Source organism: Cetorhinus maximus, chromosome 19 (assembly GCF_964194155.1).
Source record: "Cetorhinus maximus chromosome 19, sCetMax3.hap1.1, whole genome shotgun sequence".
Classification (NCBI taxonomy): domain Eukaryota; kingdom Metazoa; phylum Chordata; class Chondrichthyes; order Lamniformes; family Cetorhinidae; genus Cetorhinus; species Cetorhinus maximus.
Window position 1 is genome coordinate 75,953,676 of NC_135897.1, and position 26,738 is coordinate 75,980,413.

Sequence of the window (26,738 nt, forward strand, 5' to 3'; positions counted from 1 at the left end):
CAAAACAGGCTTTGGAGCTGTATCTTAAGCTGTAATTAGTGACTTGAAAATACTGATTTTTTTTTTACTTTATAAAAAAAACTTAAAATTTGTAAAAGTTCATTACATAACAGTTCAAATCTGACATTACATGAAGTGCAATACAGATCAGTTTCTTCTAATACAGTTTGCAATACCTCACTAAGTTGCAATTATGGGTCACATTACAGTAAATGCTTTTAATGTAATGCAGAACTATTTCACAAGGCTTAATTTGAAGTGATGCCTACATTTTTTTTATAGGTTACGTAAAAATATAGATTTTAACGTGTACTTTAAGAGCTAATCTCTGATTTACATCTACATGAACTGATTTTCTGACTCCCCAACAGCCATATTGCTTCCATGCTATCAAGTCAAGATTTCAAGATCGTTGTAGGAGCACTACAGATGGCAGAAATTTTAATGCAGAAGTTACCAGATATATTTAGCGTTTACTTTAGAAGAGAAGGTAAGGAATCTTTTTACATTCTAAGTTTGCAAAATTTGAGTGTTTTTATATCTTGTGGACATCTCTTGGTGGGATGTATTTTAATTTTCTTATTACTTTTTTTGATTTTTTAGGGTAAAGTTTTGAATTTTCTCTATGGTAACTAATGGTAAGAATTTTGAATGTTGTGCAAAATGTTAATAACATTTTTTGTTTTTGCGGAAGGTGTGATGCATCAGGTGAAAAATTTAGCAGAGTCTGAGACTCTACTTACCAGCCCTCCAAAGGCATGTAGTAGTGGAATAGGAAGTATGGGCACTGCTGCCACAATTAGCACAGCCAACGTTGCAAGCAATACAGTTGCAGATCTCGGATCCCCCAGTTTCCAAAGTATGGATGATTCTTTGGATTTAAGTCCACAAGGGTAAGTTTCGAAGTTTCCAAATTCTAGCATTGTTCACATTGGTGAACATAAACTTTTAGAATTTTCACACTGTTCTTTTAAAAATAAATAAATAAATCTGCTTTTCTATTCTTACTGCCAATGTAAATAATTACATTTCCACACATTATATTCCCTTGGCCAGTTACCTAACCTGTCTGTAATGTATCACTTTACAGCCTCTTTTTGTATCCTTATAGCATATCCATGGGGAGGCGGTTGCATAGTGGTATTGTCACTGGACTGGTATTCCAGAGACCCAGGGTAAGGTACTGGGCACCCTGGTTCGAATCTCATCATGGCAGATGGTGAAATTTGAATTCAGTTGTTGCCGATTGTTGTAACAGCCCATCTGGTTCACTAATGTCCTTTTAGGGAAGGAAATCTGCAATCCTTTGTTACATGTGACTCCAGACCCTGGAGCAATGTGGTTGACTCTTCAATGCCCTCTGAACAAGGGCAATTAGGGATGAGCAATAAACACTAGCCTAGCTAGTCTACATCCCAGGGACGAATAAAAAAAAACATTCCCGTCAGCAAACTTGAATGCATTACTTCTGGTCTCTTCCTCAGTTATTCATGTAGATTATAAATAGCTGAGGCACTAGCACTGACCCTTGTGGCACTCCACTAGTTACAGCCTGCCAGCTGAAATGCCCAGTTTATACTTACTCTTTGCTTCCTGTCTGACGACCAATTATCCATTGATGCTAATATATTATCCCTTTATTCCATGAGCCAATACCTTGCGTACCTTATCAAATGCCTTTTGGAAATCCAATTATACTACTTCTACTGGTTTCCCTTCGTCTACGCTACTATTTACATACTCCAGAAATAAATTTGTCAAACACAATTTCCCTTTCCTAAAACCATATTGAATGATCATACTATGATTTTATAAGTGCATTAAGACTTCCTTAATAATAGATTCTTCATTTTCCTGATGACTGATGTCAGGCTAACTAGCCTGTGGTCCCCTGAAACTGTTGTGAAACATTCTGCAAATTCAGCTTCCAGACTACCTTTGCTCATATGATTTGTTCAGTCTATATGAAGATTAGAAGCCCCCACAATTATTAAATTGCCCCTTGGTGCAAGCTCCAATTATTCCTTTCTTAATACTAATTCCAAAGGTATAGCTACTGTTGGAGTACGCGTATACTACTCCAACCAACATTTTCTGACCCTGGTTCCTAATCTCTAACCATGCTGATTCTACTTCCGGATCTCCTGAGAAGATTTTTTTTCACTGCTGTCCTTATCATCCTTTACTGTCTGTCTTTTGGAAATGTGTACCCTGCAATATTTATTTCCCAACCTTGGTCATCTTGTAGACATGTCTGTAATGGCAATTCGATCTAAACTATTTATATCTTGTGCCACTTCATCGGATTATGAATGCTTTGCACACTTAGATAAAGAGCCTTTTAATTTTACTTTTTTGCTGCTATTCTTTGCATGGACCTTTTTATTTGCTCGTGCGATATTATTGTTAAATTCTCTGTACCTTCCTATTCCACTCCACCTGTCTTTACCCAAATTGCTTACAGCTTCTATTGACATTTCTCTTCAGATTTTTAAGTCTCCCTCCATCAACCTGGCCGCACTAGCCCCCTCCACTTCACTATCCCTTTTTAGCTTAAAGTGCTGTTCACAGTCCTAGCTATACAATTCACCATGACACTGGCCCCAGCCCAGTTTTAATGGAGCCATCCCCAACGGAACAGCTCCCTCTTTACTGAGTACTGGTGCCAGTGTCTCATGAATCAAAAACCCTTCTTCCCATACCACTCGAGCCACATATTGAATTCTCTAACCTGCAAAGAATAGCATGTTCCTCCGACCATACGGGCCCCTGTCATACCATATTCCTTTTGACTCATCTCCCCACTTTAATGGGTTTCTGCACCATAGTGCTCTGGTCAGTTTGCTCATCTATATAGGCATCAAGTACCTCATACCTGTTGATCCAAGACAAGGGCTGAGGCCGTTCCACATTACATCCTGGATCCTCATACTTGCCTGACATGTCCTCCTTTTCCTGACCAACTCTAAAATTCTGCTTAACCTAACAGGTGTGACTGTTCCAGGTGAATAGAAGTGCCCAAATAGCTCCCCCTCCCTGATGCCCCACAGTGCCTGCAGCCCAGACTGCAGCTCACCAATTCTTGAGCTGAAGTTACTCTAGCTGCAGTCGCTTAGTGCAGATGTGATTGCCTGGAATTGCACAGCTTTCCGCAAACTCCCACATGTTGCAGTCATGGTGTACAGTACCTGTCCTGCCATGTAGGCCTAACCTGAGAGCAAAATACAGGTTCCCAGCTTAGAAACAAAACAAACACTCACCAACTATTGGAGGTACAACAAAAAGAATAAAAAGTTGCACCTCCTTCCCCCACCCCCCTGGTGCCAAATTCCCCCTTGCACCAAATTTCTGACAGCATTTGGTTTGTGAAGCACTCTGCCCCTGATCACCCTGTGCGTTAACTGATTATACCAGACTGGAGGATTAAAACTAATAGAGCATTTTTGCATAGAAGCATGGCTAATTGTATTAATTATGTTTCAGATTGCATCTAAATGCCCTTGTACCTTAAAATCAGATGCATGTGCTTCTGTGGAAGCTGATATTTTATTTCCAGAAACCACCCCCACACCCCCGCAAAAGCCTTTTGCAACATTTGAACGCATGTGCTTGAAGTAATAATCTGGACATATACAATTACAAACATATAATACTGCAAATGCTAGGAATCTGAAATGAAAACTATGCTGGAAATTCTCAGCAGGTGTGGCAGCATCTGTAGGGGGAGAAACAGAGTTAACATTTGAGATCGATGACCCAAGATCATTCATCTATGTTTGTTGGTCTCAGACAACACCAATTAATGAGCCCTCAAAATAAAGAAACAACTTGCACTTACATAGTATTTTTCAGGATGTCATGAAGTTGTGTAGTGCTTCACAGACAGTGAAGTACTTTTGAAGTGTAATGTAGGAAAATGTGGCAGTCATTTTGCACATAGTTCCCTCAAAACAGAAATGAGAACTGATCAGATAATTGGCTTAATTGATGATGGTTGAGGGAGAGTGCTGCCTATCTTGAAACCTGCAGTAGCTCAAGGCTGCATATCTATTTAAGGCTGTACAACTTTTGTTTCTAGTAAATTTGGCGAAATTCTGTATTGAACAAGCTATCAAAGGTTGCAACCTGTGGTGCCTCAAGGCATTTATTTTTAGCTTGCTGCTTGGCAATCGACCAAAACAGGCAATGGAGTTATCTACATATCAAAAAGTAAACTCTGCCAGAAAGAACATTCTAATTCCTTATATATCTATCCCTCATACCAGAACAGTTACTGGAAAATCAAACACACACTCTCCAAAATGCTGGTCATTTGGTGACAAAATGATCAATGTAGAAATGGATTCTTATCAGTAAAATATTGTATTTCTTATACTGAATACAGACTATCCTGTACGTTTTTTTAATTCATTCATGGGATGTGGGTTTCGCTGGCTAGACCAGCATTTATTACCCATCCCTAATTGCCCTTGAGAAGGTGGTGGTGAACTGCTGCAGTCCATGTGGCATAAGTACACCCACAGTGCTGTTAAGGAGGGAGTTCCAGGATTTTGAATTATCAAGACATTTTGAAACACAATTGTATTAAACATTTGGGCATAGAGCTTTAAGATTGACTCTTGGTAAGTTTGATTCATCTGCCGTTCCTGACCAGATTACATGGTTCATTTCAGTCTGCTATCATTACTCCAAGAATAGAAAGTTGACACCATGTCACAAAGTTTAAAAGTGAACTTTTGTGTTGGCTGCAGTGTTGCTGTGTAAAATTAATCCCAGTCCAGTTTGCATCAACACACTCAGTTAGACTGATGAAGGCATAATGAAAACCTGAGCATGTCACTTTTGCCAAAAGCACAATATTATGTGGAAGTAGCTATAAGATATAGGTACCTTCTGTCATTTTTTTGCCCCATGTCTTGGCAAGCATTGCTATCTTAACCAACACCACAGAGACAGATTAGTTGATAATTTGTCTCATTACTGTTTGTGGCGGGACCTTATGTGTAAAATTGCTGCCCAGGGAGCAGTAATAACCACATCTCATTCTGTGACATGCCCTTGGACCTTTCAGAGGTGTCACAAGCTGTTATGTAAATACGGGCTGTTCATGACTCTATGAAACTTATTTTATTCAGACGATTAAGTGATGTCTTAAAGAGGAAAAGATTGCCAAAACGTGTAACGAGGAGGACAAAATATTCACCTCCGAGAGATGATGACAAAGTCGACAATCAAGGTATGACTCCTATATTGCCATGGTGCGTTATAGCTACTGAAAATAAAATTTGGATTTGCCTACAATATGACTTGTTATGGACTGTCCCCCTTATGGCAACATGAATCACAAGGCATTGTATCCAGGTAGAATGTTAATTAGCTATCCTCTAGACACCCAACTCCATTCTCTCTTGGAATTAAGTAGATAGTTTAAAGTAGAATCGTTTACAAAACCTGGCATTCCTAACACCTCCCTATGAGATTTGGAGACTTAACAGTCTATCTACTGTGGCCATTGTTTACAGGCATAAACATCTTACACCACCTTCCTAGTAAATCAATCTGGGCATCCCATAGCAATCAGGTCACCCCAGGCTTGTAGTCAGGCAGGATTCGGAGCAGGTCACATGACCCCTTTACGACTCCATTTTACTTGAATTAGGCAGACAGTCCCTAAACATAACACTTATAAACTTCACATTCATATTTGACTTATTTGCAAGTGTAAGTGCCAGATATACTGAATACCACTTCTAAAACAAACTTGTCTGGGTCTGGGAAATTAACATTTGTTATCACCATGAAAATGAAGGCTAAGATCATTTTGCATGGGTCCTCAAGCGGTTTAGGCATGAGGACTCTTTCACTTCCTTATTGAAGGCAGCTAGACCATGTGGTTGTGCTCAAGAACTTGTCTGGGTACGTTAGGGCACACTGCACTATGGGGTTTCCACCTTTTTATTGTTCCCACCTTTTTATTTTGATTTGCCTAATTGTAGTATTTTCATGTAAATTTTTCTTTTAAATTGTCATATTTAAAGTCTGTTTGATCAATATTAGATACGTTAGTAGCTGGTTTGCTGACACTAGAAGTGACCAGAGTAAGAGATTGTGCTTGGTGACATGTTGGCAGCATTATCTACTTTGTTTCAGGTTTCCTGCACCTGTGGCACTTTGCCTTTATTTGAGAGAAATTCAAACTTGATAAAAAAATATTCTTGTGGAAAATTGGAACTGTAATACTGCCTCATTGCTAACATTAAAGTGTTTTTTTTGTGTAGCAAAGAGTCCTACAGCCACCCAGTCTCCCAAATCTTCCTTTCTTGCAAGCTTGAATCCTAAAACATGGGGAAGGCTAAGCACACAGTCCAATAGCAACAATGCAGAACCAGCACGCACTGCCGGAGTTAGTGGCATTGCACGGGTCACCCCAAAGGACACCATGTCCAACAACAGGTATCGAACTATTCTCCTTTACTTCCTCTATGGGAATTGTGTAACAGACATGAAGTTGAATTGATGCCTCAGATTAAATTATGTTACGCTAAAAATGAAATTCAGTCATTTTTGCTTAAAATGGCTTAAATGACCAATGTTGTATTTATTTCAGCTGATGCTTTAGTTGGAAGGTCGCTAACTCAGCAGTACTATTGTGCACCAATTTAATAAAACTTGTCAGTGGCAATTGGTGTCGATAATAGCATGCAACAGTTAAAATGCTGCTTACAACTGTTAGTTTCTTCCATCTGTTGGTAATTGTTAAGAAATAGAGTTTGAGAGTTATTGGCGTATTTGGAGGTGTTAGGAATAAGGTATATCTTTAAGTTTAATTTGTATTGCATTATTTTTGGGTTAAAAGGATGAAACCTGAGTTTTAGTTTCGCTTTAAAAGTTGCCTGCATTTTAATGAGATTTTGACTCTTGAAAGGGAGGTAAAACAAACAAGGTAGAAAAAACTGTTGCCTAGCAACAGAGGTCCAGAGAGAGAGAGGCCCCACACACATACAAACAAAGAAACCAAAAGCAGTTTGAGTTCAGCCGGTCAGTGTGCTCTAAAGTTGAAAGGAGTTGCGAGCAGAAGCACCATAGGAGAGGGACAGGTAGTAAGTCCCAAACTAAAGTTGAAGCTGCTGCCAGGAGAAGCAGGACACAGGAGAGGGAACTGCAGGGAGCAGGTTCCAAAAACTAAAGAAGAAAATCCCCTAATCCAGGGGAATGAGCAGGAAAGGCCCCAAGAGGACAGTTAAGTCAAAGGACAAGAACAGGAACCTGGAAAAGGTCCTGTTTAAGCAAGGTTAAGAGCGAGGAGCAGAGAATGGCCCCAAGCTTAAAGGGAGAAAGCTGCAAGGCACAGATTTAAAGCAAAAATAGGCTTGTGAGAAGCCAGAAGATCCAAGGAGACAGCTGAAGGTCTGTAACTCATTGCTATGGGCATGTGAAACAGTGGTGTTCTGTTGGCACGGCTCTCACTGTCAGTGAGAGTGGGTGCCTGGAAGGAAGCTTGAATGTACGTGGTGATCCAGAAGAGCTCGAAACCCTGGACGTGGACCCTTTTGGAAGGCATCTAAGAGAAAGCGTAGTTTGGGCGAAGGTTCCAAAGCGAGTACTTCGAAAGTGGAGATTGGAGACCCTGTGTGGAAGGTGGAGTTCAGTGAGACCAGTTGGCTCATGGTGTGACAAGCGTCTAGGGGGGAGTTGAGCAATCCATAGCACCTGTTTGGGGTGGCATCTGTCACTTGGTTTCACAGTGTGGTGTGCCTGACCACAGGGTGCCTGTTGGTTTACATGGACTGTGTACTTACTGTGAACATTAGAGTATAAGATAGCTTTTGTAACTTGTGTTATCCTTACAAATCTGTATATATCTGTAAAGGTATAGTTGTGGGTGAAGGAGTATTGTAATATAGTTAACATTTCCCTGTTTAATTATTGTTTTATTCTTTTGTTAAAAGTTCATCAGTTGACACCTGTGACTGTTCAGAAGCCACTCTCCATGTCTCTAAATAAAAAATAAGTTAGGATCTATCAAGCTCAGTTCCACCCTGGGGTCTGGCTTGTCCAGTAGTAACATCAGCTGGGTTCATAACATATCCATTAATCTGTCTTTTGTGCTAGATTGGCATATGAAGCATTTAAACCTACTCCATTTAAAAATCGTGTGAGAGCCAACCTCAGTGGGTAAGAACAGATCTTGTCCAGGTAAAGCAGAATCAGTGTGGCAGACAAAACTGTAATGGAACAATGGGTTGCCTTTAAAGCAGAGATAGTTCTGGGAACATTGAAGGTAAGTTCCCACAAAGGCTAAAGATAGGACAAACAAATCCAGAGCTTGCTGGATGACTAAAGAGGTGGAGAGTAAGATGAAGCAGTAAAAGGGTGTATATAAGAACTAGGAGCAGGAGTAGCCAATTCAGCCCCTCAAGCCTGCCCCACCATTCAATACGATCATGGCTGATCTCATTTCGGCCTCAACTCCAATTTCCCACCCTTCCCCATGACCTTTCAACCTGTTACTAATTAAAAACCTGTCCATCTCCTCAGATTTATTCAACGTACCGGCATTCCCTGCACTCTGAGGTAGTAAATTCCACAGATTCACGACCCTTTGAGAAAAGTAATTCCCCCATATCTCTGACAGCTGTCAGTTTGTTAATATAAGTGAAAACTCTGCTGAATATAGAAGGGAAGTAAAAATAGAAATGAGAAGAGACTGGCACCTAACGTAAAAGGGAATCCGGAAGTCTTCTATAGGCATAAAATAGTAAAAAGAAGATAATCGGCCCCACTCCTAAGGGTCTAAAAGGAGATTTACACATGGAGGCAAGGGGCATGGCTGAGGTACTGAATGAGCACTTAGCATTTTCTTTTATTCATTCATGCAATGTGGGCATTGCTGGCTAGGCCAGTATTTATTGTCCACCCCTAACTACCCTTGAGAAGGTGGTGGTGAGCTGCCTTGAACTGCTGCAGTCCATGTGCTGTATTTACACCCACAGTGCTGTTAGGGAGGGAGTTCCAGGATTATGACCCAGCAACAGTGAAGGAATGGCGATGTATTTCCAAGTCAGGATGGTGAGTCGCTTGGCGGGGAACTTCCAGGTGGTGGTGTTCCCATGCATCTGCTGCCCTCATCCTTCTAGATGGTAGCGATTGTGTGTTTGTAAGGTGCTGTCTAAGGAGCTTTGGTAAGTTCCTGCAGTGCTTCTTGTAGATGGTACCCACTGTTGCTACAGTGCGTCGGTGGTGGAGGGAGTGAATGTTTGAATGGGGTACGAATCAAGTGGCTGCTTTGTCCTGGATGGTGTTGAGATTCTTGTGTTGTTGGAGCCACACTCATCCAGGCAAGTGGAGAAACTATTCCATCATACTCCTGATTTGTGCCTTGTAGATGATGGACAGGGTTTGGGGAGTCAGGAGGTGATTTACTCTCACAGGATTCCCAGCCCCTGACCTGCTCTTGTAGCCACAGTATTTATATGTCTAATCCAGTTCAGTTTCTGCTCAATGGTAACTCCCAGGATGGTTGATAGTGGGAGATTCAGCGATGGTAATGCCATTGAATGTCAAGGGACGATGATTAGATTCTCTCTTGTTGGAGATGGTCATTGCCTGGCACTTGTGTGGTGTGAATGCTATTTGCCACTTGTCAGCCCAAGCCTGGATATTGCTTGGGTCTTGCTGCATTTGGACATGGACTGCTTCAGTCTCTGAGGAGTCGCGAATGGTGCTGAACCATTGGTTCTTTGGCAAAGACAAATGCAGCCCTAGTGTTGGTGAAAAAAGGAGATAGTTAAGCTTGGGTAGGCTAAGATTGGTAGAGGAGGTATTAGGCTGGCTGTAACTAAAATCAAAAGTCATCAAGGCTGGATGAGGAATTGCAAATGTCTCACCCTTGTGCAAAAAAGGATGTAAGGATAAGCCCAGCAAATAGCAACTACCAAGTTTAACTTTGGAAGTTTAACTTCCAGCAGCAAGGTCTGCTCCAGCAACAACAACTCCCAGTTACGCCAGGGCAAATCTTCCTGTATCCTTAAATTTCCGTAGTTCCTGTCTCCTTGACCAGTGGCTGAACTCCCACCAGCATCCTGCCTCGTGGCTAACAAAGAGCCTGCCGTTGACAGCAGCTGGTTCCCACTCTGAGAATCTGCCGCTGTCCAGGCTCTCTAAATTTTACTGTCCAAGAGTCTGTAAGTTTGCCCACAGCAAGGGCAGCTGCTCTTTCCTTTGTCCAGGTATGCAAGCTGACCCTTGAGTTTTAATAGGACTCGCCCTGGACCTCCTGACCCCATTGCAACTAGCACTCTCACTCATCGCTGGGCAGAACAAGCAGGAGGTCACATGGCTCTCTTCACTGTAGCATTTTTACCTTGAATTAAGAGTTTAAAACACAACCGCCTTATAAAACCTTGCACTCGTAACACCATGGTGAAACTAGCTGGTTATTTAGAACCACTAAGTTTTCGTAATCATAATACCTTATTTGATACCCACAGACCCAGTTTTTAATTTTTCTGACCTAATTGGGCATGAGCCCACCATACTGTTTCATGCTTCTTCAGTGCGCTTTACTGCAGTTGTATCTCTACTCTTATTTTCTGGGAAATGAAAGGAAGGGCATGGATCAGAATTCAATAGCTGAAAATCATTTGCCTTTAGTGGTGTGAAAATTTAATGTTCGTTTTTTTGTTTTTCTCTAGGAAGGAGGCAGGATTTGTATATTAAGGTGGCATTTTATTTGAATGCTGAAACATATTAAATGTTATATTTCATGTAGTCTTAACTTGGAGCATTACTAGCATTGGGGGAAAAACTCGAATTGAATGACGTTCTGGTCTGTTTTCGTATTGGCATTAGATTGTGAAAGAACTTTTCTTTCAGAGAGAAGATTAAAGTGTGGATAAAGGAGCAAGCCCATAAATTTGTTGATCGTTACTTCACCTCAGAGAATGTGGATGCAAGCAATCCAGCACTGAATGTACTTCAGAGACTTTGCTCTGCCACTGAACAACTCAATTTGCAGGTCTGAATCAGAAGTTTTTGAAAAGCAATATGAATGGTTAATTTGGATAATTGGCTGCAACTTGAAATGGTTTGAGTGACTGTCCGAACAGTACAATTGTTGGATTCCTGCATTGAGTACCACAGGTTATAATCTTTGTATAACAGAAACCATCAGATCTGGTTGATTTTAATTATTCCCTCCTGTGCCCAGCTACCTCCCAACATACTTCCTTCCTTATTGGAAGGCGATCAGACATTCAGACACTTGTAATTCAGGAGAACATGGTGCTGAACAAGTAATGTGTACACACACTTTTTCTACATCAATGTAATCTATTAATATAATCAATTATTTTGAGTTGAGAAATTTCCACGTAGGTGAATTACTGGGGAAAACCTTTAACTTGGTGAAAGAAATTGCATTTTTAATGGTATCTTTCACTTCAAAATGTCCCAAACTCTTCACAGGCAATGATTACTTTTTGATAGCTGTTGCAACCAACTTGAGTACAGCAGCAATGAGATAAATCACCAGGTAATCTATTTTATTGATATTGGTTGAGGGTTACAATCTGCTGAGGGTATTGGAAGAATTCTCCTGTTTAAATAGTGCCATGGCATCTTTTGTATTACCTGAGAAAACCAATAGGGCCTCAGTTTAGTGTCGCATCCAAAAGACAGCACTCCTGACTACAATGGTCCCTCAGTACCACATTAGCAAACCAATATGTATGAGCAAAGTTGCAGTTTACTTGTGTAGAATTAACATTGAATTCACCAAATGAATAAGCACCGGAGACGCCAAATGAATAAGCACCTGAGACCAACCAGGTCTTTATCTCCCAAGTGATGCACATGATTGCATGTGTCCTCTCTGTTCCATGCCAATTGATTTGCCTTTCCTCAAATGTTGGCATCATCACTGCTTCAATCATGAACTTCATTGTTCCCTCTCTGGGCACTATTTCCCATCTTCCCATCTCCTTTTAGGGAAGACAAACCTCAGACCATTACTAAACAAATTGGACTGAAGTGCACCTTTTCTAAATGGGCACTACCCTTCTAGAAACAGTGTGGGGAAGCAGAGTCCATAATAAAATCTAAATGGGTCGTGCATGGATAGGTCTTGTGTCACAATGGGTAGCGTCCTTGCCACTCAGTCAGAAGCACTAGGTTCAAGTCTCATCCCAGGTCAGGAAGATGCACTCAAAACAGCCAAACAGGTTGATTATCAACCTTCAAATCCTTCCATCACACATCAATGGCAGACAGTAAAAGCAGGAGAGATTCCAGATCAGCCATGTCATGAAAAAAAATGTTGGAACCTGTACTATCACTATCCATAGCTCCAGACTACAACATGCATGTAAAAATGCATATAGCCACAGCAACCCTGACTCCCAAGTGATCTGTAACACCACCGACAATGCATTACTATCTGGAGTAAGGAAAATGTAAAGAATCATGAGAATGGGACTAAATGCTGAGACCTTTCAGCAAACTGATGCAGGCACAAGGTGTGGAATAGATACTTTTTGTGCTGTAAGAATTCCGATCTTTCCAGGACTTTGCCATTTTGGTTCAAGTGAACGTGGTCATTTCTTTATCGCAATCCACCTAGTACCCAAAATTTTGAACATCTTCCTTTAGTATTTTTAAGCTATGCACTGATGTCTTTACATTTCCCCTCTCCCAAGTACTACAGCATTACTGGGAGTAATCCTGAGATTGCTACCCTACATGTCTTGCTCTTGAACTGTAATGTGGCCTAACCCATAACCTATATCTCCCTAACAATTACTTGATTTTTAATGTCCAGTGATGCACAGTGCATATTCTGCAGTTAGTGCCTTTGGTCTGTTTTCAAGCCAATTTGAAGCACTGATTGTCTTTAAAATGGAAGAATTGCATCAGGTTCAACTTAGACTCGTTTTATGTATCATTGAAGATTCCTGGGGTGCAAGCTGAGGCTCAGAATAGCAGACCTCTAAGCATGTGAAATGGAAATCAAATGAGTGGGTACTCACTTAATATTAAGAGATTGTATGGAAAGTACTCCTGCCAGCCATTTCAAGTTACACACCAATTATATGAAAGTAATTCTCCTATGTGTACAGTAATGACTCTCATAATTGCACGCCATTATTTAAGCAGCATTGTTTTAACTGTTACAACATTGTATGCAAATTTACAGTATTTTTTTCCCAAAGGTGGATGGTGGGATTGAGTGCCTTTTAGATATCCGCTCAATAGTCTCTGAGTCTGATGTGTCGTCCTTCGAAATCCAGCACAGTGGTTTTGTAAAACAGTTGCTGCTGTATTTGACTTCAAGAAGTGATAAAGACCTTGTGAACCGACATGTCAGGTTGAGGAGGTTCCTTCACGTTTTCTATGGTTGTCCGGTGAGTAGTAACTTCTGATTTCAAAAAGCAAAATACTGCGGATGCTGGAAATCTGAAATAAAAACAAAAAACGCTGGAAAAACTCCTTAGGTCTGTCAGCATCTGTGGAGAGAGACAGAGTTGATGTTTTGAGTCCGCATTTTGTTTTTATTTTGTGTTTAATTTCTTTGTTAATCTTTTATTAATTTCTTATCCAGGCGGCATCGCATCTGGTTTGCCTAACTCCCATCTTAAACTGATGGTGTGTGAGACAACATTCCCCTCATTCATTAGTTTACTTTAATGTGCTCCTTTTTTGAAGTAAGAGGAATGTATTTAAGCAGCCAGTTGTTGCAAATCAATTAAAAAATTCTTGGTAATATCTATTAGTGAAAATAGCATAAACTGGTGCGCCAGTGTTGATCGTTACAAGCAAGCATTTTATCACATCAAAACCGTGTCAACTTCCGAAGTGACTGGAGACACATTACAATAAAAGGCTGCAACACTTCAAAGTGTTCCATCACCATTTCAGGGCAACTGGGAATGGACAGTAAAAATAGCCTTACCAGCATCAGCATTGGGATTAGTGAAGGAAAGTATCAGAAGGATCTAGTTGATGTATACAGTGAATTGATTCTTAATTCAGTGTGTTGCATTTTGGACATTACAAGATTGATCTGTCTGCTATTTTAAAGGTAAGCTAAAATTAATTTCAGCATCAGTTACTGACACATGGATCCATGTAAATAACTGTAGGATTGAAAATCTCAAGCGCTTCGATGAGCAAGTCATATCTGTACATATGTATTAAAAGAGGGAACTGCAGGCTTAGGATGATTGATCAGAGTTGATTGATCAGAGAATGTTTCCCCTCCATATAGCAGTACATGTTTACCATCTAGTGTATTTTTTGTGTTATTTGATCAGGTGGAGACTGTTCCCATTTATAATGACTTCTGCAATGCTATCCACTATTTATTACAGGTAGTTTCTTAAAAGTAGTACTTATATTTAAGAAAAATGCTTCCTGTGCCTTTTCCCTGTGCATTGTGCCCAACACCCCCCCTTCAACAGCCGTGGGGTTGTTGCTAGCCAGTAGTTCAACTGGACCAGACAAATCAACAATTGACCTGCTGGCGTACAGTAGACCAGAGGTTGGGTACTCTGGCTCACACCCTAACTATTAGTTATAAGGCTGAAGTCTGGAATATGATGGAATATTTGCCATTCACTTGGATGGGTGGAATTGCAATAACAAAGAAAATTAGCACCATCCAGAACAGGGCAGTTTGTTTGATTAGTGTCCTTGCTGCTGGGCTCTATTAAAGCCTTTATCAATGATGCAGTTTGGTTTCATTATGCTTCATTTAGAGGATGTACTGCAGCAATTCTTCAATGTTATGTTTACAGCACTTCCTTCTTTAGTAACCTCTGTCAATCTCACTGAAACACAATGTTGTTGGAAAGCTGCTTGCCAGTTTACCTCCAAGTCACATCACCCTGACTTGGATATAAGTCTCTTTCTTCATTGTTGCTAGATCAAAATCCTGGATTTCCCGCTTGGCACAATCATGGGAGTGCCGTGAGGGCAAGGATTACAGCAGTTCAAGGAAAAGACCCATTATCTTACTGGGACAACTAGGGATGAACAGTAAATTGTGCATTGGCAGTGAGATGCACTTCCAAGGGCGAAAGAAAAGTTGTGCATTGCTGAACAACGACAGTTGATGTGTGGATAGCATTGGGGTACTTGTTAAGAGGAGAGAGGGATTGAGGACCTTGAGTGGAGTGTCCTAATTAGGCCCTTGTTTCTCAATTTGATTAACTGACCTGGGTTCAGCGCAGACTGGTAAAATTCATAATACTGAACTTGGAAGCAGGAAAGTGTTACAATCTGAGGAGGAAGCCATACGCTTGCAAACTGAGTTGGGCGAAACATTTAAGTAGAAGGTATAGTGGCATTTATAATTTAAAATGTTGGGATATTCCAAGTCTCTCAGCTATTCTGATACAAATGGAGGATTGATGGCTTGCCAGCATAGGATGAGAGAGGTATACATATAGGTCTGTTAACTGTCTGTCTATTAAGACTAAGCCATAGCTTGTTTCCTCCTATCTCTTCCTCTTACCAATAAAATTATTTTAAAACATTTGACCAAGTTAAGACTGGCCATTTGCTGCTGAGGGAAATTTGCTGAGTGTCAGCTTTCAAAACCTAGAATCCTACCTCTTCAAACTTCTTCCATCTGAGGGACGCACATAAGCAGTGTGCAGCCAGAGGTGAGGAAAATAGGGCATCAAAAACAAATCCCAGCAAAGCCCTGATGTACAGTCCCAGCTCCAGGACCAAATCACAGTGCAAGTGCTCAGAGGGAAAGTAAATTTCTTATTAATATCATGACTCTTGGTAAAACTTCATTGTGCTGATACAACTGTTTACGTCTTATTTTTAACTGCACATTTTAGTTTCTTGGTGTAATCAAGATCACTGATTAGGGAAAGTTTGATTTTTGGTTAGCTTTGGCTGCTGATTTTTTTTTAACTCATCCACTGTATTTGATTCACCTTAAATGATCAGTTTGCATTGACTAGAGGCAGAATTCTTTGGCTAACAGGCTTGTGACAATTTTGAAAAATCTGCTGTAATTGCACACACTTATCTTTTTAGTTATGTAGGTTCATTGCTATAGTATTTGAATGCTTTTGTCTGCACACTGAGGTATTGTGAACTCTTTCTCTCTCTCTCTCTCTCTCTCCGCCCCCCCCCCCCCCCCCCCCCAAAACCACTGGTAACTCTCAGGATAATTAGGCTAAGATATAAGCAACTGGATCTAATAATTATGTATTCCTTCTATTTATAAATTAGCACACTTGTAGAATGTGATATAAATTAAGTATTACGTGTACTATTAAGGTGAAAGCTCCCTGTCCTCAAATGGGTAACTATTCCTTGTAATTTTTAACTGTCTCATTCAAAACTGTTCTGCCTTAAGAATTTTGTGTATGTTGGTCATGTCATTGGTGTGCCATATGCTTATTTTAGTTCTTCCCAAATAACTTCTTAGACATCTGGTCAATCAAGAAATATAACCAGTAATTGAAGGAGGAATATTAGCCATACCTTTAGATATGAAGGTTGGAGAGAAATATAAAAATGAGAATTGTCATTGATTTTTATGTACTTAAGATCTAACCTTGCAGCCTCCAGGAGAGGAACCTCTTGGTCGACTAGAACCTCTAGGCAATGGGCCTTTGCTTGCACTGGTGCACAAAATGAACAACTGTCTGAGCCAGATGGAGCAATTTCCAGTGAAGGTGCATGATTTTCCAAGTGGGAATGGAACAGGAAGCAGGTATTAATTGTGTATTAATTTGACTTTACTATATGGAAATATTGCAATTTAAAGAAGGTAGGGGTATGTGGGTAGTTGATCTGCACAATATAGGGCATAATTCTGGAGAAGGGGAAGCCTATAGTTTCCCTGGGGAGCCCGGAGAACCAGTACTCTTGGTCCACAAAAAAATAAAAAAAAACTGGCTTCTAGCCCAACTCTGCTTGTGCCAGATTAACCTAGTGAGGAAGCCATAGGCTCTGCATGCGAGCCCTGGAATGAAATTGCAGATTAAGTTCTTGATTAATGGCGGGAGTCCCTTTCCATCTGCTCAAATTAGCAAATTAAAATCGCAACCTGTGGCAAGGCAGTGGGATTGGAGGAGCTACATTGCTGTGACCATTTTAACTGCCTGTCCAGCCGATTTTTGTCTCTGTTAGAATTAGCCCTTTACTGATGGGAAGGTTCCAGCTGGTATTTATAATTTCTCATACCATTCCATGGTATAATCTGATGGAGTCTAATGTTGCTGACATGGAATAACTTTGAAAAATGGGGATTGAATAAAATATTACTTTTCGAAAGTGTTCTGTTAGGTTTATGTACCGAGGCTAACTGTTTTTCATAATTGAAAGATGGTTTTAGTTGCTTGTCTGTTTTGTGTAATATTGATTTGATTGGAAAAGCCCTGTAATCAATACCTATGAAAAAGCATTTTTCATTAAGTTTCACTTTATAATTTATTAAAACAAATCTTTTCTTTGCTCAACAGAGGATCACAGGCCCTAAAATTCTTCAATACACACCAGTTAAAATGCCAGCTACAGAGACATCCAGACAGTACCAATGTCAAGCAATGGAAGGGTGGCCCTGTGAAGATCGATCCATTGGCTTTAGTACAGGCTATTGAGCGCTATCTTGTCGTCAGAGGTGGTGGCTGCTTTATTTCTGTGTTAAGCAGTAAAACTTTATTTTCTTATCCTTTGTCTTGTGCTGCAGGCAATAGTGTTCAATGTTGATAAGTAATGTGCGGTAAAAATGCATTTGAGGGTAGATGACATTTGGCAAAAAAAAGCACCATTGAATGTCTACATTTCATTAATTTTAGCAACAGAAATTAACTATTTCACATATAGCCTGGCTTAACTGAGTTTTTGATGTATTTATATTACATGGTGGTTTCAAATGCTGACTATCGATGAAGAGCTAGACCACAATTGAGAGAGTTAAACTGGTTACTTTTTTAAGCCATAATGCCTTAGTCATAAAAGTTGAAGGCCATGAATCCACAATTTAGAAGTATTTTGTATTCTTAGCGGTTTGTTCTTGTTGATTCTTTTCGTTTGTTACAAATCTGAGTACAGAGCATAAATCTCTATCGCAGATGAAGGGTGAAAGATAAGCCAGCAACATGCTCTTGGGTCACTATTGATGCTTCTTTGTAACTAGACAGTAGCAAATAGTTAAATTAAGCTAGCTTGACCCTGTACTCCCAGTAGCAAGCATCTCGGCTAGGTTATTCCTTCAATGTCACGCTAGCTGAGATTGAGATTAGTATATGGAATTTCAAATACACTGCTACCGAGTTGTAGACCGTGCCCTGGCAGATCACTGTTGTTTAGTTGCACTCCAAATTTGGATTTATTAGGCACCACAAGTCTTTAATAAAGAGAAGAGTATTAGAGAAGAATGAATTCTGAAGTGGTTGCAAGCCAGATGATCAATTTTATGATGGGTAAGAGGAAAATTTGGAGAAGCTAGTTTTTCTAAATGAGAGCAAAGCCTGACTGGACACATCCAAGATTTTGTGGGAGATGAGGGAGGAAATTGCTAGTGCCTTAGAAATGATGCATTAGCACTTGTGTGTTGATGTGTGCTAGTGGACTGAGGAGAGACCAAAGTAGTACCTGTTTTGTTGAAAGGGAGATGAAGAAAGCCTGGCGAATTGCATACCAATTATAATAGCTGTGCTAGGGATTTTTAAGTCCCCTCAATTTAAGGATTAAATTGCAATCTATGTTGATAGAGATAACACTTAGAAGTAGCCAGCAAGGATTTCAAATGGGACAATTCTGCTCGACAAACCTCGAGAGATAACTGATATGGTGGATGGAGGAAGTGTGGTGGATGCAATTGTTTGGACTTCAATAAAATCTTTGGGCAAAGGTTTGACTGCTTGCATATTAATGGGCATGGAATTGGGGGAAAGGATACTGAACTCACTTATAAAAGGATTCGAAGAGAAAACAATAGCAATAAACGGCAGCTTTTTAGTGTGGGTTGTGGTGTTGCACAGTGTTCAATTCTGGGGCCATTTCACTATAAATTTAGATACAAGTCTCAAGCAGTTGGTGTCAAATATTTGGTATTGAAATAAAATCTATAAATCCTTTAGAAAACCAAAGGAAGCTGCAAAATGATTTGATAAGATATGGAAAATGGACTAAAATGCCAGATGGAATTCAGTGTTACTATTTGAGGTGATGCATTTTGGTTAAAAGAATAGTGGTAATCATAATCTGAATGGAAGAGGGCTTGGTGCTGTGAAAAAGGAGAATTTTGAGGGTACAGGTTCCCAAGACATGAAAAGCAGCACCTTAGGGTCATAACAAGAAAAGTTGATGGTATTTTAGATTTTATCTCAAGTATAGAAGCTAAAAGCCAAACTGAAAAACCTACATAAAACCCTAAGACCTGAGAGTATAGGGTTGCAAGTTATAGGAAGGCTATTGAGGCATTAGAGATGCTAAAATACAAATTAATTAGGATGTAACCCAGTCTGAGGAAATATAACTTTCAGATTTATAAGGTGATTGTATTTGAAACACCTACACCTGTGGAGAGGAGCACATGGTTTGCAGTAATTGAAGGGCCTGGAATGAATGGCTTTCGATACAAGATTAAATGAGAAATTTAGAACAGAGAGCAAGTGAAGCCTGTTTCCCCTGTTCTTGGGCTGTGAAATTCAGTTAGAGATTGAGACCAAAATTGAGCATCCAAGAATAAACTGGATGGGTAGATAAACCAAGGGATGAAAAGATATGGGAATAGAGTAGGTTGATTTGATTGAGGCCATTTGCTCATGTAGAGGGTGAATAGCAATGTAACTTGTTACAGATCAAACTGTAAAGGGAGTCAAGAGATTTCCTGGAATAGTTCCAAAGCACTAAATTCTTAGTGTGACCATTTTGCTGGTAGAATCCCAAACATTATATTTTTGGAGTGAGTCAAGCCTCCTCTGCCTGGTTTGGTCACATGTCAGTGCATGTTGTAACTTGTAGCAATATTATTTTATATACATATGTTAAGGATCACTTGGTTCTGAACTAAGCAGTTCTGAGATTTGAGGTCCTGTTCTATCCATTTTGTAATCTCTGGTCCTTCTGCAGCAGTGTTTGTCTAGGAGTTTTTCTAAGCCATTGCAGATGATTCAGTGCCATTTGCTTATACTTGCATGACTGAAGTCAAATGTCAGAATTAATTTATAGTGACTCTTGTGTTGAGCCCTTTCCCAAAAATTCGCCAATGTGGTGAGCAGAGTTCACTTTTTATAAGTGAAACACTTCTTTGCTTTTGAAATATTTTTCCCCTTTAGATATTTTGTTTCCATGCATCATCCCTGTCCAAAAGGTTTGTGGATAGTTGCTCATATATTCATTCTGTGGTCAGCTGCTTTGAGGTTGATGAGCAGTGTTGCTCTTGTTTCACTGTCTGTGGGCTGTTTGATACTTCTGAGGTTGAATAGCCAAGCTTAGGGACTTTAAATTGAAAACTTGGGTATAAGTCTATATCCTACCAGTTTGTAGTTGGGCCTTTGCACTGCAATTCATGGTCAATCTTCATATTTATTGATTTGGTATAATTAGTTTTGTAATCTCTCGCAGTCTGTGGTTGTCTAAGGTTCGAAAATCTGGGGCTCATGTTGACATAAAGTTTCTGTAATTCAAGGGTATGGAAGAATCCGGGAGGAAGATGAAGATAGCGATGATGATGGCTCAGATGATGAAATTGATGAGTCATTGGTAAGTTTGTTATGTTCATAGTCTGAAAGTAAAAGTGATGTTTACTGTTGTCAATGTTGTCATCAGGGTTGAGAACCATAAAGGCAAAACTTAAAGATGATTCTGCTGTTAACTGCTTGTGACTTAATCAAATGTTGACTTGTTTTGTAGGTAACAAGACTGGTGCCTCAGAGAATTTAATTATTTATACAGTAAATGTTTCAATATGATGTGTACATTCTTGTTCACAGTGTAAGATAGAACTGTATCACTGAGGCTTTCCTTTTAATGTGGAAGGAGGAAGAGTATGAACAAAGGTTAAGAAAAAAAAATACTCGTGTTTATGCAATCCCTGTACAGTGTATTCATTGTATTTGTCCTGAAATGTTGCATTTGTGTCTGATTTGTGAAAGCAATACAGCAAGTCCTCACTTATGTAGTTGCATTCCTGAAAAGTGCAACTTCAAGCGAAACAACTTTAAGTGAATCAGATTTTCCCAATAAAATGAATGTAAAAAGCTATAGTTGAGTTCTGTAGGACCTGGGTCATCACAAAATATAAGTTAAAATACTTTACTTTGCTAAATTCTTACTGATAAATGAAATAACTTAAAATTAATTTAAAAATAAAAAATATGCTGACTTTCTACTTGCCTCCTGCTTGCCGCTGATCCTGCTCATGAAACCTCCTGCTCCCTGTCTCCCCCTCTTGCCGATCCTCCAGCTGGCAGCCTCTCCTGTTCCCTGACCCCCTCAGTTGCTGCAGACCCTTCCTCTCGCCAACTCTCTGGCTTGCAGCCTCAGCTGGTCCCTGACCCTCCATCTTGCTGCTGACCCTCCAGCTCATGGCCTCTCCTGCTCCCTGACCCTCCTAGTTGATGTGGACCCTTCCTCTCGCCAAACCCCCCACTTTCCCACTTGCTGCTTTCCTCTCCCAAACCCTTGCTGTGAGCAAGGGCTCTGGAGATGAGTGACAAGAGGCAGGAAAAGCAGCTTCAACTTGCAGAAAGTAAGCCGCAAGTTGGAGGGTCAGAACAGTAGAGGCTGCTCCAAAATGGCGTCAATCAGGCCATGTGGCACCATGTCAAATTCGGCACAAAACAACTTTAAAACACAGCTCCGATGCTGAATGTGAATACAGCTCACATTAACTGACCGACCATTAAAGCAAAGCAATTTAAAATGGGCAAATTTAAAACTGATTTACTATAATTGGGAGAATTTTGCACAATTATCTTGCTGTTGGGCTCATGACTCTTTCCTGCAATTGGATCCACTTTTGAGACTATTCATTGTTTAGTCACTAGTTGCATTAATCCAAGTAAAATTCAGATGTTATTTCAGAAGTAATGACCAATCTAGGTTCTCATAATGGGTGAATAGATGGGAGCATCAGTGGCAGCAGTTCTCTTCCCACTCTGTTCCTGGTTAAGTTTGATTTTATTTGGTTCAGCTGTTTTGCCTGGTGCCAGAATATGGTGACAGTGTATTTAAACAATTGTTAAAACACATGCTGCAGTATGCTTCTTTGTCACAAGATGGTGCAATTATGATAGAGCAGGCTAGATGTTGTGAAACCATGAAATTTTATGCAGTATGCTTCAACATGCTTACAATTTTGTACAACTTAATGAATTCTGCAAGTTCATTTCATTCTTGTTCATTTAATTCTTTCAAGTTCATTTTCCTTTAAATGGTTTCCCTGTCAACATTTCACCTTTTCTACAAATTGGTCTTTTCAAAGTGTTTCGTATCCTTGCACCTCTTACTGTATTAAATATCAATTGCTTTATAAATTGCAGGAGTGACCATTCAGCCCCTCAAGCCTGGTCTGCCGTTCTCAGATCATGAGTGATCTGTACCCTAACATCCTCCATCCATCCGCCTTGGCCTCATATCCTTAACACCTTTGGCTAGCAAAAATCTGTAGATCCCAGGTTTGAAATTACTCATTGAGCTAATGTCTGCTTTTTTGGGAGAGGATTCCACACTTGTACTGTCCTGTGAAGTATTTCCTAGCTTCCCTCCTAAAGGCCTGGCTCTGATTTTATAATTATGTCCTTTTGTCCTAGACTCCGCCAGAAGTTTCTTTCCATCTCCTCTCCCCAACACAAGCCTACTTTATCCAACCTGTCCTCATAATCCAACCCTTGGGGCCCTGGTAAACTTTCTGCTGATTCTGCATTGCACTCCTTCAAGGCCATTAAGTCCATTGTACATTGTGCCCAGAACTGTGCGCCGTACTCCAGATGTGCATTAACCAGGGCTTTATATAGCTGTACCAAACTTCCTCATCATTATATTCTAGCCCTTTAGACATAGCATTCCATTAGTCTTTTTGATTTCTTTTTGTACCTGACTACAATGTTTTAATGGCCTACATACATGGACCCTTAAACTTCTTTTGACCACCCTCCCCTCACTGTTCCTAGATTTTCACCATTTAAAAACAAATGCTCTGAACTATCCTTAGCGTAAAATGAATTACCTTATGATCCCTGAATTGGAATCCATATGCCACTGTTTTGCCCAGTAATTGAATCTATCGCTGTGTCTCATTTTGTGCCCTCGCTTACACTTATTATGCCACTAAACTTTTGTCATTGACAAATTTTATATATCGCCTGTAAGGATAGGCTGACCAGAAAGACACTCCTTTATCCATTTAGCCTTATGAGAGCACAAAGAACAGAAACCAAAGGAGGCACTCTTGTAACTCTCTGTAGCTGGACTGCAAGTGGAAGTTAAGTACTTGAATTACTTTGGTAATGAGTCCACTTATAAGTGCCCAATACGTGTGTTCCAGGCAATCTGACAAGTGCAGCCTTGACCCCATACGTCATTCTTCAGTTAGACATAGTTACTACCCATGCCTAGTTAATCTGACCTCCATTATTTGTCCCTAGCAGTTAGACCTCAAGTGGGCTGTCTACACTCTACCCAAAGATGAGGTATAGATTCTCACTTCCTAAGCTCACTTTGTTTTTGAAAATCTTACCTGAGGCCCTTGGCTGAGCCGAAGACTGAACCATAATTTTACCCCAGCTCAATCTTCAATAGAAGTAAATTCACTGCACGTGATCCTTAATTTTTACTGTTATAATTCATAGCCAACTCATTTTATCAATTAAGTGTTGCAATGGAGATTTTCTTATAGGCTAACATTCTTGAAATAATTGCTTTATAAAAATTGATTTACTACCATTTTGACCCATTTTGTTCTCTTAGGCTGCCCAATTCTTGAATTCAGGGAGTGTAAGGCACAGACTACAGTTTTACATAGGAGATCACTTGCTGCCTTACAACATGACTGTTTACCAAGCTGTCAGGCAGTTCAGTGTGCAAGCTGATGAAGAAAGAGAGTCCACAGATGATGAAAGTAACCCGTTAGGAAGGGCAGGAATATGGACTAAGACCCATACAATATGGTATGTATTAGATGCAACCAGCAGCTACTTCACTGAAAACTTGTTCTAATAATTTTGCCTCCTAATCCCTGTTGCCCTGTAATGTCTAAGAAAACTAAGAAGATAAGCACCAGTCCACAAATTTCTAAAGGTTGTGTAGCTGTTGCAGGAAGTAACTGTGGAATACATGTTTTGTAACCACCTTTAGACCCACCACCACTACTCTTAGAGCTTATTACTTGACAAACTTGATCAAAGGTTTCACTGATTCAAAGTCAATAGCAATGGTTTGTGGCATTTGAGATACTAATCATGTATTTGTTTGTCTTGTACTGGCCTGTGTATTCCCTCTAGTGTGGGATCTGTGTCTGTGATATTTACCAGTACAAGACCAAAATATTGCAGGTGCTGGAAATACTCATTAATGGAGAGAGAAAGAGTTAATGTTTCAGGTCGATGAGCTTCCGTCAGAACTGTCAAAAGTTCTGGCAAGAGGTGTACAGCCTAAAATGTTAACACTTTCTCTCCATGGGTATTGCCAGACCTACTGAGTAATTACAGCATTTTCTCAGCAAGTTGATACTTGCCAATGATGCTTTAACTGCCTCAAATCCAGGTCAGATTTCATAATGTAAAGACTAACTTGAGATCATTATTGAATTTGTGTGCAATAGGTACAAGCCTGTTAAAGAAGAGGAGGAAGGGAGTAAGGATACAGTTGGTGGAAAGAGAGGACGAGCTCAGACTGCACCCACAAAAACCTCCCCAAGAAATGCAAGGAAACATGATGAACTGTGGCACGGTGAGTGCTTTGGGGTAGAAGAACATAATGGGAACTGGAGTCGTCGTCTTAACCTGCTCCATCATTCAGTATGATAATGGCATGTCTCCAATCTCATTCCTCCTTCCTGCACTATCTCCACATTTCCTTTGAGATCAATAGATTTTTGGATGTTGACTTGTATATATTCAATGCCTGAACATCCACAGCACTCTGTGGTAGAGAATTCCAAAGGTCCACAATGCTGTGAAGTAATTTCTTCTCATCTCAGTCTTAAGTGACTGATCTCTTATTCTGAGACTGTGACCCCTGGCTCTAGCCAGGGGAAGCATCCCTCCAGCATCTACCCTAACAAGTCTTTTTAAGAATTTTATGTTTCAATTAAATCACTTCTCATTCTTCTGACTTCCAGTGAATACCTCCCAGCCTTGATTTCTCCTCAAAGGTCAATCCTCTCATCCCAGGAATCTACCTAGTAGACCTTTGTCACTCTCCCTCCAAGGCTAGTATATCCTTCCTTGGATGGAAGACAAAAACTGTACACACTACTCCAGGTGTGAGCTCACTTAAGGCCCATACAATTGCAGGAAGATGTCTTCATTCTTTTACTCCAATCCCTTTGAAATAAAAGCTAACAAAAAGAATCACAGAATTGTTAGTGTGGAAGGAGGCTATTCGGCCCGTCATGCCTGCACCTGCGCTCTGGACATGTTAACTTATTGCCAATCTCCTGCTTTTTCCCTGTAACCCTGCACATTTGTTTCTAATTAAATAATCATCCAATGCCCTCTTGAATGCCTCAATTGAACCTGCCTTCACCACATTTCCAGGCAGTGCCTTCCAAACCCTAACTACTCGCTGTGTGAATAATTTTTTTCTCACCTCACATTTGCTTCTTTTGCAAAGCACATTAAAACTGTGCCCTCTGGTTCTCCATCCGTTTACAAGCGGGAACCCCCGTTTCTCCCTATATAAATCTCCTCTTAGCCTTCTCCTTTCCAAGGAAAACAGTCCCAACTTTTCCAATCTTTCCTCATAACTGAAGTGTCTCACCCCTAGAACCATTCTCATAAACCTCTTTTGCATTCTCTCCAATGTGTTTACACCCTCCTTATATTGTCTCACCCAGAACTCTACACAATATTTCAGCTGAGGTCTAATCAGTGGTTTATATAAGTTATATATAATATATTATTTTATATATGGAAATATATTTTCCTGATTGCTTGTTGATTGCATGTTAATTTCATATGATTCATGTAGGACATTCAGATCCTTCTGCATGCAAACATTTCTCAGTGTCTCACCATTTTAGAAGTTTTCTATTTTTGCTATTTTTCCTTTCCTGAAGAGGATAACTTCACACTTCCTGATATGTTCCATCTGCTATGTTCCTGCCACTCACTCAACCTGCCAATATTCTTTTGTAATCTCTTTGTGCCTCCCCACTCCTTACTTTCCTACCTACCATTGTATTCGTCAAAAAATTTGGATACGTTACACTAAGTCCCCTTGCCTAACTCATTGATATAGATCACAAGATCCAAGTACTGATCCTTGTAGTATTCCACTAGTTACAGCATACAAAACCGAAAATGATCCAATTCATTCTAGTGTTCTGTTTATTAAGCAGTCCTTAATTCATGTTAATATTAGTGCCCACAATCCCATGAATCCTCATTTTATGTATAACCTCGTGTTTGGTACCTTATCAATGTTTTTGAAAATTCAAATACATTGCATCCATTGATTCCCCATTAGTTACAACCTCAAAAAAAAATCCCAGATTTGTCAAACATGGTTTTCTTTTCATAAATCCATGTCGGCACAGCCTA

The 26,738-nt window shown here is 40.0% G+C and overlaps 1 protein-coding gene across 10 annotated transcripts in view; it reads left to right on the forward strand.

Moving 5' to 3' along the window:
• The window catches only part of trip12 (thyroid hormone receptor interactor 12), a 150,916-nt gene that overhangs the window by 98,626 nt on the left and 25,552 nt on the right, over positions 1 to 26,738 (forward strand). For 7 of the 10 annotated variants that reach the window (XM_078564172.1, XM_078564171.1, XM_078564174.1 and 4 more), the window contains 11 exons: positions 372 to 490; positions 695 to 893; positions 5,136 to 5,236; positions 6,279 to 6,453; positions 10,876 to 11,017; positions 13,209 to 13,400; positions 16,584 to 16,735; positions 17,487 to 17,674; positions 20,663 to 20,736; positions 23,944 to 24,143; positions 24,797 to 24,924. In XM_078564172.1, coding sequence (XP_078420298.1) covers positions 372 to 490; positions 695 to 893; positions 5,136 to 5,236; positions 6,279 to 6,453; positions 10,876 to 11,017; positions 13,209 to 13,400; positions 16,584 to 16,735; positions 17,487 to 17,674; positions 20,663 to 20,736; positions 23,944 to 24,143; positions 24,797 to 24,924 — 1,670 coding nt within the window. The remainder of the gene's footprint in view (positions 1 to 371; positions 491 to 694; positions 894 to 5,135; positions 5,237 to 6,278; positions 6,454 to 10,875; positions 11,018 to 13,208; positions 13,401 to 16,583; positions 16,736 to 17,486; positions 17,675 to 20,662; positions 20,737 to 23,943; positions 24,144 to 24,796; positions 24,925 to 26,738) is intronic. The other 3 variants (XM_078564176.1, XM_078564177.1, XM_078564180.1) reach the window with 1 other exon arrangement.